The sequence below is a fragment of the Mauremys reevesii genome, linkage group 1 (assembly GCF_016161935.1).
Source record: "Mauremys reevesii isolate NIE-2019 linkage group 1, ASM1616193v1, whole genome shotgun sequence".
NCBI classification, from domain to species: Eukaryota; Metazoa; Chordata; order Testudines; family Geoemydidae; genus Mauremys; species Mauremys reevesii.
Window position 1 is genome coordinate 134,164,127 of NC_052623.1, and position 16,513 is coordinate 134,180,639.

General features: G+C 40.4%; 1 protein-coding gene across 1 annotated transcript in view; it reads right to left on the reverse strand.

Moving 5' to 3' along the window:
* ANOS1 (anosmin 1) overlaps window positions 1–16,513 on the reverse strand; it is a 177,755-nt gene that overhangs the window by 133,077 nt on the left and 28,165 nt on the right. Inside the window, exon 2 of the mRNA XM_039520579.1 lies at window positions 11,693–11,740. Coding sequence (XP_039376513.1) covers window positions 11,693–11,740 — 48 coding nt within the window. The remainder of the gene's footprint in view (window positions 1–11,692; window positions 11,741–16,513) is intronic.

The following is a 16,513-nucleotide window of genomic DNA, read 5'->3' on the forward strand; positions in this document are numbered from 1 at the left end:
GTATAGAAATCGATTTAAAGAGCCCTTTATATCGATATAAAGGGCCTCTCAGTGTGGACGGGTGTGGCGTTAAATTGGTTTTACGCTCCTAAAACCGGTTTAAAGTCTTAGTGTAGACCAGGCCTGGGAGTGGCGGGGTCATTACACATATTGAATCTATTTCCCCATATTAAGTATCCTCACACCTTCTTGTCAACGCTCTAAAATGGGCCATCTTGATTATCACTACAAAAAAATTTTTTTTCCTCCTGCTGATTATAGCTCATCTTAATTAATTAGCCTCTTACAGTTGGTATGGCTACTTCCACTTTTTCATGTTCTCTGTATTTATATATATCTTCTTACTATATGTTCCATTCTATGCATCTGATGAAGTGGGCTGTAGCCCACGGAAGCTTATGCTGAAATAAATTTGTTAGTCTCTAAGGTGCCACAAGTACTCCTGTTCTTTTTGCGGATACAGACAATTATGGCTGCTATTCTGAAATAGGCAAATTATATACAATGTATATACAATTCAATTTGATTTGTTGTAAGCAGCACAGTAGAAGTGGGCAGTTAAGAGGGTTTATATAGGGGTTAATGTGGATGAGCAGAGGGAGGCCATACTATGCATAAGGGGCATACATACGTAGAAGGCAGGGATGTGATTGGGTGAGCAAGACAAATGAACAGGGAGCACTGGCAGAGCAAAGGAGACAGGGAACAATGTGAGGAGTCTGAAAGGAGAATAAGGAAGGAAAGGCAGAGTTATGTAGAGCTTCTAAGTTTAAATTAGATGCGATAGCAGATGGGAAATCAGTGCAGGTATTCCAAGCAAAATTAAAGCAGAATCTTGTCCTGTGTGCAAATAAACCACTTCAGGCCTGATACTGTCACCCTTATTCATGTTGAGTAGTTCTTCCTCCACAACTAGCCTCATTTGGTCAGATTCTGATAACCTGGCTCGCACTGAATGACACAAATAGTTCAATTTACTTCAGTAGGACTATTTGTTCAGGAGGGTACTAGGCAACAAAAGTAAGGTATCAGAATCTGGCCCTTTGTGTTCAGTGGGCCTACACATGGAGTAAGGTACTAATCAACATAAATAAATGTGGCAGAATTGGGTATTTAATTTGTGTGCAATAGATCAGAGATGGCATTTGCAGGAAAAATTATGACTTGCTTCTAGGCAATGGGTTAACATGTATCGTAGAAGATTTCAGTCATGAAATGGAGGAGAATATTTTTTCTTTTCCTCCCACACCCGTTAAGCAACCTGTATTTCCTCTTGAGGATCTGTATAATGAAATTGCCAGATGAGAGCAGCTATTCAAAGAATAAATCAAGCATATTATTTTCCACTGTCAAAAACACTGGGGAATTACAAGTGAAGATGGAGAAGAATAGCTTAAGAAAAACATGCATACACTCATTACTGTAACTGGGCAACATCCTTCTCTCTGCGCTGCAGACTTCTACTGAGGACTCTGTATGTAAAATTTCCACTGACAGTGGGAATTCTGCTGACAAAAGGACGACAGAATCCACAACTGAGATCAACACTTCAAGTAACAGATTCTGCGCACGGGACTTTTGTCCCTGAAGTCTAATTTTAGAAATATGAAAAGCAACTCACAGAACATTGATAACTAGAGGGTTGCCTTTAAGCCAGTCTTCCCCATGATGCTTTGAGGGTCATGCCAAGAGGGGGAAAATATAAGACTGCTAAACTTAAGAAAGATATAATGACCTTTAATACAGTGTCCTGTTGTTTTCGTTAGCCAGCAATGTCTAAATCACAGTGGACAGAAATATACAAACATCAGGTACCACCACCAACCAAAAAACTGAGTAAACAGCAGACGTTAAATATGCAGTTAATAAATATATGAAATATGGCAGAAAGTCTAAAAATGTACTAAAATGGGGGAGAAGAGAAGCACTGCTAGGAGCTAAAACTGTAGATGCCCTCCATCCCCCTACCGCCAGGAATCTATAATCGTGACAGGCGGAATGCAGGGAGGCAGAAATGGAAAGGCTGAGATCACTGAGATCAGACTTACCACTGCTGCAGGGATAGGTTCTAACGGATTTGATTTAGTAACATAGATTTTCTGTTATGTGCTGACTAACAGTTGCTTAATAAACTAAGTCAAGCTTGGTTATCTGAGGCCTTTTTAATTATTGAATATATCTGAACCTTTCAAATGATTTTCAATTATTGATTATGGATTACAAAGGCTACTTCTTTTTAAACTGTAAAAATGATAACAAATAAATCAACAACCTCCAATACGAAATAGTACAAATGTCTGACCTGACAATGTTAGGTATTCTGTCTGTCTAGTCATTTGTACATTGCAATTAATGAAAAAAAGATATTTTTTTTTGCCACTGCCTTCATAAGAATAGATAAAAAATGAAATATTTGGTATTTAGAGACAATGTAGATTATAATTCTTAGAATACTAATGAGGGTTATAACCACATATCAAAGAAGAAGAAACCTTAGTGTTGGGCATGAGTTGAAACTTGTATAATCAAAGTTACAGTATTGTTTATTTTAAGCTACAGTGCAGCTACATAACTAATTGTAATTCAGAATTTATATGTCTAGCCTTGGCCATATCCATCTTGCATAATTGCATCTTGCCAATCTAAATCTCCCCTGCAATTTCATTTGAATATTATATTATTCTTTATTTCCTGTCCTAAAATGCATATTTAACATTCATGTGATAGTGACTAGAGGCCATCTATGTCAGGACCCCGCTGCATAAATATGTATCAAGTGACAGTCCCTGCCCCAGTAATGTCTATGCCCAGTATAAATGTATTTATTACACACAAAATAAGGAAGTTAATAGAACATTTATTTAGATTGCAAAGTTAAGCATTCAAAAGTCAGAAGTGTCAGTATTATTACAGTGCAGTCTTAATTCTGCCTGTATGTACTCCAATCTGGGCACTGAATGAGGGTGACAGGTGATGACTGGCTTCTCATGATCTGACCTGTTACATGTTAAGGCACAGCTAATGCCATCAAATCAACATCCAAATATCACCCAGTGAAGTCCTGGATTGAACAGCAATGGAAACAGTTAATGTGCAAAGAGGATTCTTCTCAGAGCCACTTCAAAAAAACCATAGGCCCCCATTCTATGAATTTGCCAACTGAACATCAAAGCTATGTCCTGATCTAAAAACTATGACCTAGCTTGCGTCATTCAAGATATGATTGATATCACCCTGCAAGAAGCCCATATCAAAGATGATGCCCAAGAATCACACTGCCATATTGCCGGCTACAATTTTGTTGTCTCCCTCCATCACCTGAAACGCAGCCTTGCCACATACATCAAGCAAGTCATCAAGGATTATGCCATGGGAGATGCCAGGAGCAACCTCAGAATCATCACCATCTCAATAAGAATTGGCAAGATAATAGTGGTTAAGGTGTATAAACCATCAAATACAGACTGGCTTTCTCCCCCATTACCAACAGCCTATCACCCAGCTACATGAGTGATCATTTCGATAGCCACCACACAACACGGGCTATAATAGTAATGATACTGCAGATTGGACATCAGACAAAGACATGCACCTTCTTTTCGATGCAAAGGACAGAGGCACTTTTCATTCTGCCTGTTAGAACAGAGATTGGTCTCTGTTTCCTCACCAAAGACTAGTTTGGAATCCCTCAGAATGCCTCCAGAACTATTCTTAGCAACTTCCCACTCAAACAGCATTGACTGGTGATCATCTCCATTGGCCCTGAACTCCCAGCAATCCTAGCTAGGATTCACTGTGACCGGTAAGGCCACCATACACGCAATCCTAACAAAGCCCAAAAATTTTGATCATTTTACCCAGTTTGTCTGAAGACCTGCAAGAAAAATATGTCTCATGGGTATTGAAAAGGATAATCCCCACGTTGGAAACCAGAAACAGAAAGGCTATTAAAGCAATACCAAATGTCTGGTAACTCGAACACTGCAACACCCCTATTAGAGTCACTGAATTCAGTGTACCATCAAAGATGCATCGAGCTCTTTGGAGCTCTGGACTTTACTCACGCCAGCCACAAAGCTTGGCTATTGCTGCCTCAGCTTGGGGCTGCAAACCCAGTGAAACATCAAAACCCTGAATGCTCCTTACGAATTCAAAACCACCAGGGGACAAGTCTATTAAGTGCAAAGTGCACAGAGACCTCACTGCCTGCCTCCTCCCCTCTATCAGTGCCCTGCATTGTTGAGGAGGTAAATAAGGCCTCCTCTCACCAAAGGCAGGAAAGCTGTAGTACCTGAAGGTGTCTTCGTGGAATTCTGAAAAACCTCAGAGCCAAGGGACAGGAATGGCTCACAGCACTGTTCTCCGATATCCATTCCTTAGGGCTTGTCCTGAGGATCTGGCATAAGGCTATGGTCATTGACATTGTCAATCCCTCATTGTACTGGCCTCCTCTGCACATTATACAAGCTCATGGAGAAAATATTACTAACAAGAATTAGGCTGCTTGTCACTATGTTACCAAATGAACAAGCGGATTTCCGACCAGGCTACAGCTGTACTGACCAAGCATTAGCCTTAAGAACAGACACTGAAGTCGGATTCCAAGGAAAACTCAAGCCAGGGGCAGCTTTCTTATACTTATCTGCCATATGGAGCAATGGCCTCCTCCTAAAAGCCAGAAAAATTATCCCATGCAATGCAACAATAACATTCTACCGATACATTCTGACCAATCACAGGTTTCATGATTCCCTTGGTGACCCAGTCAGCAGGCCATATGCTATTAATGATGACCTACCATAGGGATCAGTATTAGCATGATCCTGTTTAATATTTTCACCAGCAGCCTTCCTGAAAATCATTATGGAAATTTGTCTATGCAGATGATGATGCTTTGACCAGACTGGCATGGGATTTACCAACCTCAGAGCAAATTCCAGCTAAGGATCATAAAATCATGGAAGAATATTTCTTATATTGGTGGCTAAAACCAAACCTCACTAAAAATTCAGCTTGAGACCATTTCTTCTTGTTCTGTCATCTGCTGCCACTGAGAACAGCTCCATCCTCTTTGGAACCCCACTTCAAGTAGTTGAAGTCTGCTATCAAATCCCCCCTCACTCTTCTCTTCCGCAGACTAAATAAGCCCAGTTCCCCCAGCCTCTCCTCCAATTGTGTCTTGGCCTTCCTGATTACACTCCTGCATGCTCTAGCAATATTTTTATACTCCTCATCAATCAATGTCCTAAATAATCATAGCCCAGTGGTATCTCTGCCATCCACTCCATGTCACCTGAAGCAATCAACTGGATCCCCCAGCCTAGACTTGGACATCTAATATTGCTGCTTTGAAGCCATATTAAAGAAGAAGAATGAATAAGGCAGGGATCCTATGGCATTTCCTAACTTTCGAATGCTTGATTTTGCAATCTAAATCAGGTTATTTTAATTTCCCCTCTCTGTGTGTATGTACAATTTATATTATGTGCAGCTATAATAACTCCCATATCATGTGTTATCAGCAGGCTTTTAACCCTGATCAAACTGATACTACTTGAGTTATAGGAATGACAATATTAGTTGGCAGCAGAAATCTGTTTTCTAAGAGTGGGATGGCTCCAGCTGAGGAGTGTGGGTTGCAGTCAGGGGAAAGCCTGGCCCAAGTCACCTTTCTCAACCCCCACTCTGAGGGGATATGTCTCAGAGCCTGGGCTTCAGCTCAAGGGGGAATGACTACACTTCTATTTTTAGCCCCATAGCACAAGCCCCACAAGTTCGAGTCAGTTGACCTGGGCTCTCAAACTCAATACCATGTTTTTGTTTTGTTTTCTGCAGTGTAGACATATACATCCAATGATTATTCAAGAGACAGCTTATAGTAGGCTAAATATGGGTATTTACCATTCATGCTGACATGCTTATGTCAAAAATATCCCAGGATGGAATTACAATTGTATGCCCTTTCTTTGCAGAAAAAAAATCCCAGTTCTCACTAGAAAATTGTTACTTTTACTTCGGTTATCAAAGTGGATCACTTACCTGGAGCCAAACTATTCTGATTACTTTCACAGCTTTGTCTAGGAGAGCACAAGTTTAGGTTCATAGATTCCAATGCAAGAAGAGAACATTGCGATCATCTAGTCTGACCTCCTGTGTAACACAGGCCATAGAACTTCCCCAAAAGAATTCCTAGAGCAGATCTTTTAGAAAAACATCCAATTTTGATTTAAAATTTGTCAGTGATGGAGAATCCACCCCACCCTCGTTAAATTGTTCCAGTGGTTCAGGGGTTCTCAAACTTGGGGTCGGGACCCCTCAGGGGGTTGTGAGATTATTACATGGGAGGTCGTGAGCTGTCAGGCTCCACCTCAAACCCCACTTTACCTCCAGCATTTATAATGGTGTTAAATATATTAAAAAGTGGTTTTAATGTATAAGGGGGGGAGGTCGCACTCAGAGGCTTGCTATGTGAAAGGGGTCCCCAGTCCAAAAGTCTGAGAACCCCTGCAATGGTTAATTACTCTCACTTTAAAAATGTATGCCCTATTTCCAGACTGAATTAATCTAGCGTTAACATCCAGACATTGGGTCATGTTATACCCTTTTCAACTAGACTGAAGCACCAAGTAGGTTTTTTTTTATTATTATTGATTTGGACTTCATTCTGTTTGCACATTATAATCGTGATCAAGTCATGATCACTTGTGCCTAAGATACCATTAATTTTTAGTTTTGTGACCAATTCCTGTCAACTTTGTCAAGATAAGGTGGTCCAATATAGAATTCCTCCATGTTGGATGCAACACTTTTTGAGTTAGGAATTTGTCATCTATAATATTAAGAAATTCTGAGGACGTTTTCATACTGGTGGTATAAGACTGTCAATGTATGTCACTCAGATTGAAATCCCCTATGATTATGCAGCTTTTTCCCCTATGCATTATAGGTAGGTGCATAAAGAACAGGTCATCCTGTTCCCTAGTGTAATTTGGTGATCTGTAACTGATACCTACTAATACCCCCATCTTGTGCTTTATCTGCTAGGACATTGATCAATAAGCACTCAAGATAATTTTCTTCCGAGTTTTCAGTGACTCGGAAACAGGTAATGCCATTTTTTACAAAGAGTGCCAGACCCCTCTCCTTTTGCCAGCCCAATCCTTCAAATAGGTTATAACCATTGATTTTTAACAGAGGGTTCCAGTCCAGGGATCTGATTGGCAGAATACTGGGGGTCCTGATTGGTTTCCCTCTTTTATTTAAACCAAGCACAAGAACAGGAAGTTGTCCATGAAACTGGGTTACCCCAGTTCAGTAGTGTTTCCCTTGCACGACCTGCTCCTACTGCCTGACTCTGATCTCCTGGTAACCTGCCTCTGCCTGCCTCAGGACACCTGACTCTTGGTCTGCCCTCTGGCATATCTCAGACTCTGATCTCCTAGTATCTGACCTGGCAAGGCTCTAAACTCCTACTCTGACTGCTAGATAAGACTGCCTGTGTCCTGGTAGTGACATTCTGGTAGTTACAAACTGCCAAGATTCCTCTCTGACTTTCTTTCTCTCTGACACCTTGGTGGCCAGTGTGACGCTGTATGGATATGATATGAAACACTTTATGATATTATGGACGCCAGTACTTTAAAATTATGATGAAACCAGTGGTACATATCTTGCCATTCATAATCATGCTTTTGTGACCTGTTCTATTAAAATAACAAAAAATAAATGGTCATTTGAGACTGGGATAACTGGTCTATAGTTGGTCCTGTGAGAACTGTAATCAATTTTGTTCATTACATTTGCATCTCTTTGAAAAAAAATAATGGTTCTCAGGTATATTCAATTTACATTTCCTGTTTTCAAGCCACCAAGACTATCCCACACATTGGTATCGGAGGATATTGATATAATATCTCGCTGTAACGAGTTAGTGAGATCAACAATATGAATTTCCATTGTATTTTGTTAATTACTGTGTTGAACTTATAAAGAGCTTCCTTAAAAAGAAAAACAGCAGCATTAAAGGTGTACACAATATTTCCTTAGAATGGCAATAAGCTGAAGTTTTATTTAGATACTACATATACACAAAATGATGTAGAAGGTTTATGGATTCAATCTTCAGCTGTGCCAAGCTACTACTAGACGGAATTCAGAAGAGGCATGGGGGCCAATCCTAGGCCAACCAGAGGCTAAAACAGGGATCCATGGCCTTTACAATGAGGTGAAAACTTAAGTCCCCCCCCCCGACAGAATGATTTGGGGGAGAGGCATTTTCTTCCCCAAAGCTCCCACATGTAGGTTTTACCACAAGAGAGAATGATCTGTCCCTACAATGAAGAAAACTCTAGAAAAATATAAGATAGGGGAACAATCCTCATGGGGAGACAAAGTGGAAGACCTAATTGTTCTCTTTTATCTCTTACTTTTCTCATCCTGTGTAATGGATTTTAAATAGTTAGGAAATCGTAAGTTAAATATTTGATGTAAAACATCTAGGTGGTAAGGAATGCACAAGTACAAAACACAAGGGATGTGCCTGATCATTCCAACGCCTTTCAAATCTGTTGTTTTTACTACCCAATTTCCTTTTTCTCTAAAATTGTCTACAGATTTGATTAAAATAACTTCACTAATTTAAATAATGGAATGTAAAAATAAATCAATGAATTAACCACACAGTCTCTCAGAGAGATGCCATGTGCTACTGACATGATTTCTTGACAAACTTCTCTGTCATATATGAGATGCAAATAGTTGTGGTGGCAAATGACGTCATTTTAATGTGTAACTATCTGAGTGCACTTGCTAACAAGGTAAAAGGTAACATCTATTGCCATTGCTTGTGCCTATAGTTATTTGCCCCACAAAACTGTGCCCGTAAGGACTGTGGGAACAAAACTAAAGGTGCACTGTGAAAGTTGGGTGGTGAACTTTTAAAAATTTGTTCTGAAATGTTAAAAAATTGTCTTCATTTTACACTCTTTGGCTGAGATGACAAGAGAAGTGGAGGGAATATGGAGAGAAGATGTCTGGCAAAATCCCTCACACTGCTTTGAAATCTCAGCTTTTATGCAACCCATCTATTTAATTATAAATTGCAAAATATGATGGGGTAAATCCTGCTGCAAAAACCTTCTGGGAAATCATATTTCCCATGGACTCAGCACTACTAGGAATACAGTCTGTACGTATTTATTTATTTTCCTTATAAATGCCAAACCTATTGTTGTTATGCAAAATATTTATGTTACCCTACTAGGGAATGATAAGACAAGCTATTATGTGCACTCTAAGTATTCCGCAAGATGTGAATAATAGCCATGTTTTCAGTTAAAAAAAAAACGTAACTTGGAACATTCAGTCTTTCATTCCTTTCAGGACAGTAATTCAATCTAAAGGTTGCCCTCAAATTCATGCTAGATAAGATATATGTTGTATGGCTGCTATGCACTTGGCACTGACTCAAATGGATGTTCATTTAACCTCTGCCCTGTTTTAGCAGTTGAGCCACATTTTTGTTTGTTTCCTTCTTTTTTCATGCGGACAAAAGCCATTCAGTGAGTTTCTTTCAGAGATTAGCAGAGGTACAGTATCAGCCTCAGTAATAAAAAGGGAAAGCGACATCAAGATCATTGAAAGGATGTGAAAGTCCCTGCATATTCTTAAGGAGGTGATTTAATTATGATGTATCACATACTCTGAATGAACCTCTTTTATGGGTGGTGAGGTTTCTCTGTAACAGTGTAACAAGTAGAACCTGTTTCCTTGAGAATTCAGGATGGCTGAGTATTGAAATTGAGAAGAGCTAGTAGGAATATTTTTCACTCTTTCTTCTGATCCCAACATACTACTGTTCATGTGCAGCCAATATAACTTACTAATATAGCATTTTTATCATTGATAAGACTAATAATCTTTCTATGTTGTATTTTGATTTTCATGCAATAGCATACTCAATAAGGAACTGATCCTCCAGTGTCATCAATTGGAAAAATGTCATTGTCTTCAAAGGGAGCTGGATTAGACCCTACATGATCTAAAATTCTTACTCTGGAGATGTTGATACAATATATACCAAGGATCACCATATGCTAGAGCTAATATTAGCATCAGCATTTAAGCAGATTACATTAAACAGTAATGCACAAACCTTTTTGCATATGGGAAGTCTGGGTTTCATAAAACATAGTACACTCAGCTATGTCAACTAACCAATACACCTCTTTAGTAAGTGATCTATTCCATTATAATGCTACTGGGTTTTGACCCCATTTATAGTATAGATCACTACATGATTCAATGCCTAAATTACTGTAGGCCTACATCATCATGGAGATTTAGGGTCTGTAGCCTTTTTTCCACAGTTCCTCATTGCCCATTCTTCACAGTTTTCAGGTGAATTACTAAGGTAGGAAATGGATGCATCTAACATTGTGTGTTTATGAAAAGAGCAGTCAGTGACTAGACCCTGCAGTTCCACTTTAACCCTCTAACTCTGCTGAAGCATTGTTCCTTCTCTCCAGGCAACCTAGCAAAATTCTTGTCCAGCAAAATCAGTTGGTTATCAGCTCACTTACCCCCTAAGCTTTTGGGGTCAAAGAGTCGTCTTGAGAAAGGGTAACAGTAGAGTCACTGGGATTTGTGAAAGAAATTTGTCAAAGAAATTCAATCCTATGCTGTATATTAAGCATCCAACTGAACAAAATGTCTAATGTTGGAGTATTTCAGAGTTATTGGACGTACGCTTTAACAAGATTGGCTGCTTCACTCACTTCTCTAAAACATTGCGTCAGATAGAAATTATGGGTCAGATTTTCAGTCGGTGTACACAGGCATAATTCCAGATTGCTATAGGCCAGGGGTGGGCAAGCTTTTTGCCCTGAGGGCCACATCGAGTTTTCAAAATTTTATGGAGAGTTGGTTAGGGGAGGCTGTGCCTCCCCAAACAGCCAGGCATGGCCCAGCCCCCAACCCCTATCCAACCCCCACCCGCTTCTCGCCCCCTGACAGCCCCCCCGGGACTCCTATCCCATCCACCCCATTCCCTGTCCCCTGATGCCACCCTGGGACTCCTGCCCCATCCACCACCCCCTGCTCCCTGTCCTCTGACCTCCCCCAGACCCTCCGCCTCTGACTGCCCCCCGCCACCCCATCCAACCCCTCCATCTCCTTCCTGACTGCCCCCCCTGGGACCCCTGCCCCCATTCAAACAACCTGTTCCCTGCCCTCTGACTGCCCCAACCCCTATCCACACCCCCAACCCCTGACCACCACCCCGAATTCCCCTGCCCTCTTACTGTGCGGCCTGGAGCACCGGTGGCTGGCGGTGCAATGAGCTGAGCTGAGGCTGCGGGGGAGGGAGAACAGCGGGGGAGGGGCCAGGGGATAGCCTTCCAGGACAGGAGCTAAGAGGCCGGGCAGGGGGGTCCCATCGGCCGGATGTGGCCTGCAGGCCGTAGTTTGCCCACCTCTGATATAGGCCTATTCCCATTTCCACCAGCAGAGGATATGGCTCTCTGGGTGCTTTATCTGCCTATAAAGATCACAGGACTATGTTTTATCATAGCGAGTGTTTTTCAGAAGAAATCTTTACCAGCTCCTTCAGAAGACAAGTTTCTTAAAGTCAAAGACAAGTTTCATTTCCAAAAAAAAAGAGTGAAAGCTCCTGGGTAGTTAAAGAAGCACGTACCTTTGAACACTGTTTATGATTCTGGCACCAAACAAGGGAGCCATTGTTCTGCAAAAGAAAAAGAAAAATATATATATTAATATTAAATATGTCATTAAAAATTGCCCAGATCATGCCATCAGTTTTTAGGCTGAACTTCTCTTCTAATTCTGTTTGGAAACTGATGTTACAATATAAGCCCAGTATCAGTAACAATCCCAACAATTGTTTAGTTGTTATTGGTTGAGGTCCTCATCCTGCCTTGGCCCCTTTACATTGGGTAAAAGGCCTAGCATGGCATAAAGGTCCCTTAAAAGCCCTGGTAACAACTGGGAGAGAGTTCCCCCAGCATAGGCACAGAGGAACCCAGCCATAAGGCTGCCTTCTGAGGATTCCCCCACCCAGCACTGATTGTAGAGGCATGCTGAGGGGCAGAACTGAGAACAGGAGGAATGTGTCAGAGCATATCAGGCAGCACTGTGGAGATTCAAGGCAGTGCTCCAGCTGACAGGGGAGGCTGGTGTAACTCTGACAAGCTCTTAGGGCATCTAAGTTACGACAGGGGTCTCTACAGCCCCCAAAGTAGCTTACGATTGATAAAATGCAAAGGTGGATTAAAACCACTACCGTCCTTCCTCCCCCGGGGGTGCAAGTTTACCTAAAATTCCCAAATCTCATCTCTTATTTTTCACCTACTCTGCATAGTGGGGTCTGTGGATAAAAGCACAGGAAAGAAAATCATTTTGTCCATTTTTTCCCTTAAAGCAGATACGAAGGCCTTGATACAGCAAAAGCATTGAAAACACATGAATAGTCTCAGACATCAACAGGACAACTTGCATGTTTAAAGCTAAGCACATGCTTAAGCGCTTTGCTTGGCTAGGACTTGAATTATAAACATTGATTTCCACATTTATGTGAATAAAACAGAGAGAGGATGGTGGTGGGACACAGTACATACACCTTCTGAATTTGGACCTGCATACTGGACCTGATCCAAAGCCCACTGAAGTCACTTTAAATGTGTCCATTGATTTCTACGGGCTTTGGATCAGCCCATTATGAAGTACAGGGACAGATACTAAAAACACTGAATTAACAAGAATTATGGCAGAGTAAATGTTTTTAGCATCACAGCTATTTGCTAGAATATCTAAGAAGATGATATATATAAAGATGAGCAACCGGTGCTCCACTTATCCAAAGCTCATTTTAGTAGCAGTCTTAAAAGGCTCTTGATTCATATAATTTGATTTCAATATTTTATGTGCATTTGCCTTTTCATCTTCACAATTATCTACTATAAAACCCCTGCTTCATACATACAATCTCTTATTTAGCTGTGATTATTTTAGAATTTTACTAGCTACAATGTTTATAGACACAAGAATAGTTAAATATAAAACCAGAAGTCATGCACAACCCCTTAAAAAGACATAAATAGTTGAAATAAAACTTTAGGATCTCTATAAAGAACACACACGAGTGGGAATGCTTTAGTGTTATAGAATCATAGAATATCAGGGTTGGAAGGGACCTCAGGAGGTCATCTAGTCCAACCCCTGTTATCCTCAATGTCACTCTAGAATGTATTGATTCCCTTTACAAATCTAGCCGCTGGAAATGTTAAAGCAGTATTTTACATGCTACTTTCATTTTCTTACTTCTTCACGTAAAAAAGTAACAGAAATAGCAATGATGGCAATAACAGATTAGTAGCAACTTATTGTTTTATTTCCTAGTCAGGCAGCCCCTTCTACTGAAACAAAAAAAGCACTCTTGTTTTTTAATTGTATCTGGTACTTGGAACAATACCTCAACAAATATCCAGATGGATGGCTTTCCTTCTTTTTAATGTTTTACATCTACAAACATTTGCATTTTCCTACTGTAAACTAGTATGTGTTCAATTAAAAAACAATTCTAAGTTCAGAGCCACATAAAACCATCACTTAGCAGAGTCGGCTGCATACAAACTAACATGTACTGAATGTTATACTGTACTTTATGAGGTGAAAGAGTAATTTTTCAGTGCTTTATTTGAACAATATGGAAACTAGAATTCTAAACCCTGATTCCTCTCCCTTTGCAAATGACTAATACAAATAGCATTTACATTCAAGAAGTGATTTTTTTAAATGAAAACCCATCTGGATAGAACTTTATGTTTCAAAGTATCTGAATTCCTGAATTTTAGCTTGGAGATTTTACCTGCTAGATTCTCTTGCATTATCTGTATTTCTATAGAGTCAAATCTAGGTCCCTCTTAATACAATGGGAGTTTTACCGTTGATTTTAATGTGACCATGATCTGACCATTGTACTTGACCTGTACATTTAAGGCCAGATTGCCTTTGAAAATTTCCTTCTGAATTTTAAAACAAGTGAACCAAAAATTCAAATGCAAGTGATTAGAAAGTGAAAGATGACAAAGCCATTTGCCTTGGAAATATTACAAGTACATAATTCAAGCTCTTGATGAAAACATGAAAAACAAGTATTTATAAAGAAACTGACAAAGATATTTAGATGCTTTGGTTCTGACAGGTGTGCATGCACACTGCACTACTATTGAGTTGCCCAGCCAGTAATGTCATTGGGGATGATCCTTCAAGATACAAAGCACAGGTGTTCTGTGCCTTCCACTCCATAGTAAATGGAAACAGAGGGAATCCAGCAGTGTACAGAAAGTTCTTAGCACCTTGCCAGATCAGAGGATTTGTAAGCATGCAAAGCACTGAAAGGTTCAAGAACCTTGTTTCTATCCATGGCCTGGAACAGGGAAGTACTTTTAATAAGTATTTTCACAATATCCCTCCAAAGCAACTGGAAACTGCCAGCTATGGAGGCAAGCCATGACAAAAATAACTTCCCTCGTTGGCATCTTATTCCATAATTTTCCATTATGAGGTTTCTTGAACCTTCCTTTGAAGTATCTGATACATGACACTGCTAGAGATAAGAGGCTGGGCTAAATGAACCACTTGTCTGATCGATTATGACAATCCCTATGTCCCTATTATCATTTTTGAAAGTCTGTTCCTTTCTGCAATCTTTGATTCACTTTTGATTGAAACTCCTATTCTTCAAAAGCTTCTTCTATCAAAAATGAAAGCCCCATAAATGAAGAGAGAAGCGTAGAAACAAGTCCTTCATATGACAGCCTGTCCCCTGCATGAAACAGAGCTACTGAGTAGACAGACCAATAGCTGCTGCTAAGGCAAACATTAAGGGGATGGCATGAGTTTACAACACTACAAATGCAGCTCATACAGGCATCTTATTCCCAACATTTTTCATTAACCTGTCAGCAATCTCTGCAGCCTAAACATTTATATGCTGTGAAACAGCACTTTCTCCTAACTGATATAACACTCTCCCACCACTCCCTCACTTACTAATTAACTGTGTTTATGGTGTTTGCATGTATATCTCTATATACAGCATAAATACATCAATGAGAATTTCTTATAGGGTCTTGGGGATTCCTTTTTACCTAACCAAAAATGACAGGCAATCCATCTTCAGGAATATGGAAATAAATCCATTTGAACAGGGAATAGCATTCTCTACATCTGTTTAACTTTCTCTAATTTGCAGAAACTGGGATTCAAATTGCATAGGGAAGGAGTTATCTATCTGTGTTTAATACAGGCCTGTGGTAAGTTTCCCCTTTTAGGCTCCTCCTCCTCCAGGTTCAAGAAGCCTTGCAGATGCACCTTATTAGCACATCACAGGCTCAGAATAGCTCATTAGCCTCCTCCTACCCAGTGTGAGGGTGTGTCCCTTCACATACCCCTCCCCTCATGATGGGATGGCCGTTCACAGGGAAGGGGGTGCGGGTTGACTCCATCGTCGATCTCTTGTGACAAGAAATCAGAGTTAGTGTGGTCTGGTGTTCTGCTCAGAAACTATAGGGTTGTAATGCAAGATACTATCTCATTAAAAGAGGGTTCTTGTCTCTCATGGTCTGAATCCAGTGTACGGTGGATTCAGATCAGTGATTAGGGAGAAGTGGCTACACAACAGGTAAAATCTGAAGGCATCTACCACCCATTTGATCATTAATGCCTCCTTTTCAATAATTGAGTATGACTTTTATCTAAGGAATAGCTTCTTACTTAGGTATAGGACTGGGTTTTCTTCTCCTCCAAAGTCCTGTGAGAGAACAGTGCCGAGACCGATGTTCAAAGCATCTGTATGTAGTATGAATTTCCAGGAAAAATCAGGGTTGAAGAGCACGGTTGCCTGGCATAGTCATGTTTTCAGTTCCCTGAATATTTCCTTGAACTACCCATCCCAATGGATTGTCTTAGGGTTGCTGCCTTCCTCAAATTCTCCCTGGTGAACATCCCTATGTTTCTAATTTTCTCTCTTAATTCAGATATATTGAGTCATACATAAGGCACTAACATCTTGCTCTTCCCACCCTTCTCATAGCAAGTCCAAGATGCCTCGCGGTTGGCAAACATACAGCAACTCAAAAAAGAAGAGCCCTGTAGAGGTTTGTGGGATCTCCCCAATGGCAAAAAGGACTGGTGGAAGTAGCCAGTCCCACCGCTTAGGGTTGTCATTGACAAAGCGTTTTAACTTTCCTTTCGGGGTGTTATTAAACTGCTCTACTAAACCATCAATCTGTGGTTGGTATACCAAGGTTTTCAGGGACTTGACCTTCAGAAGGAAGCATAATTCCTTCATCAGTTGGGAAGTGAAGTTAGAGTCTTGATTGATTCATATCTCGTGGTATCTCTGCCACCCACTTATACCACCACTCCGATTCCATCTTGAGCAGAGTAGCTGGACTCTATCCTCTCTAAGGCTTTTTTTAAAAAAAAAACACAA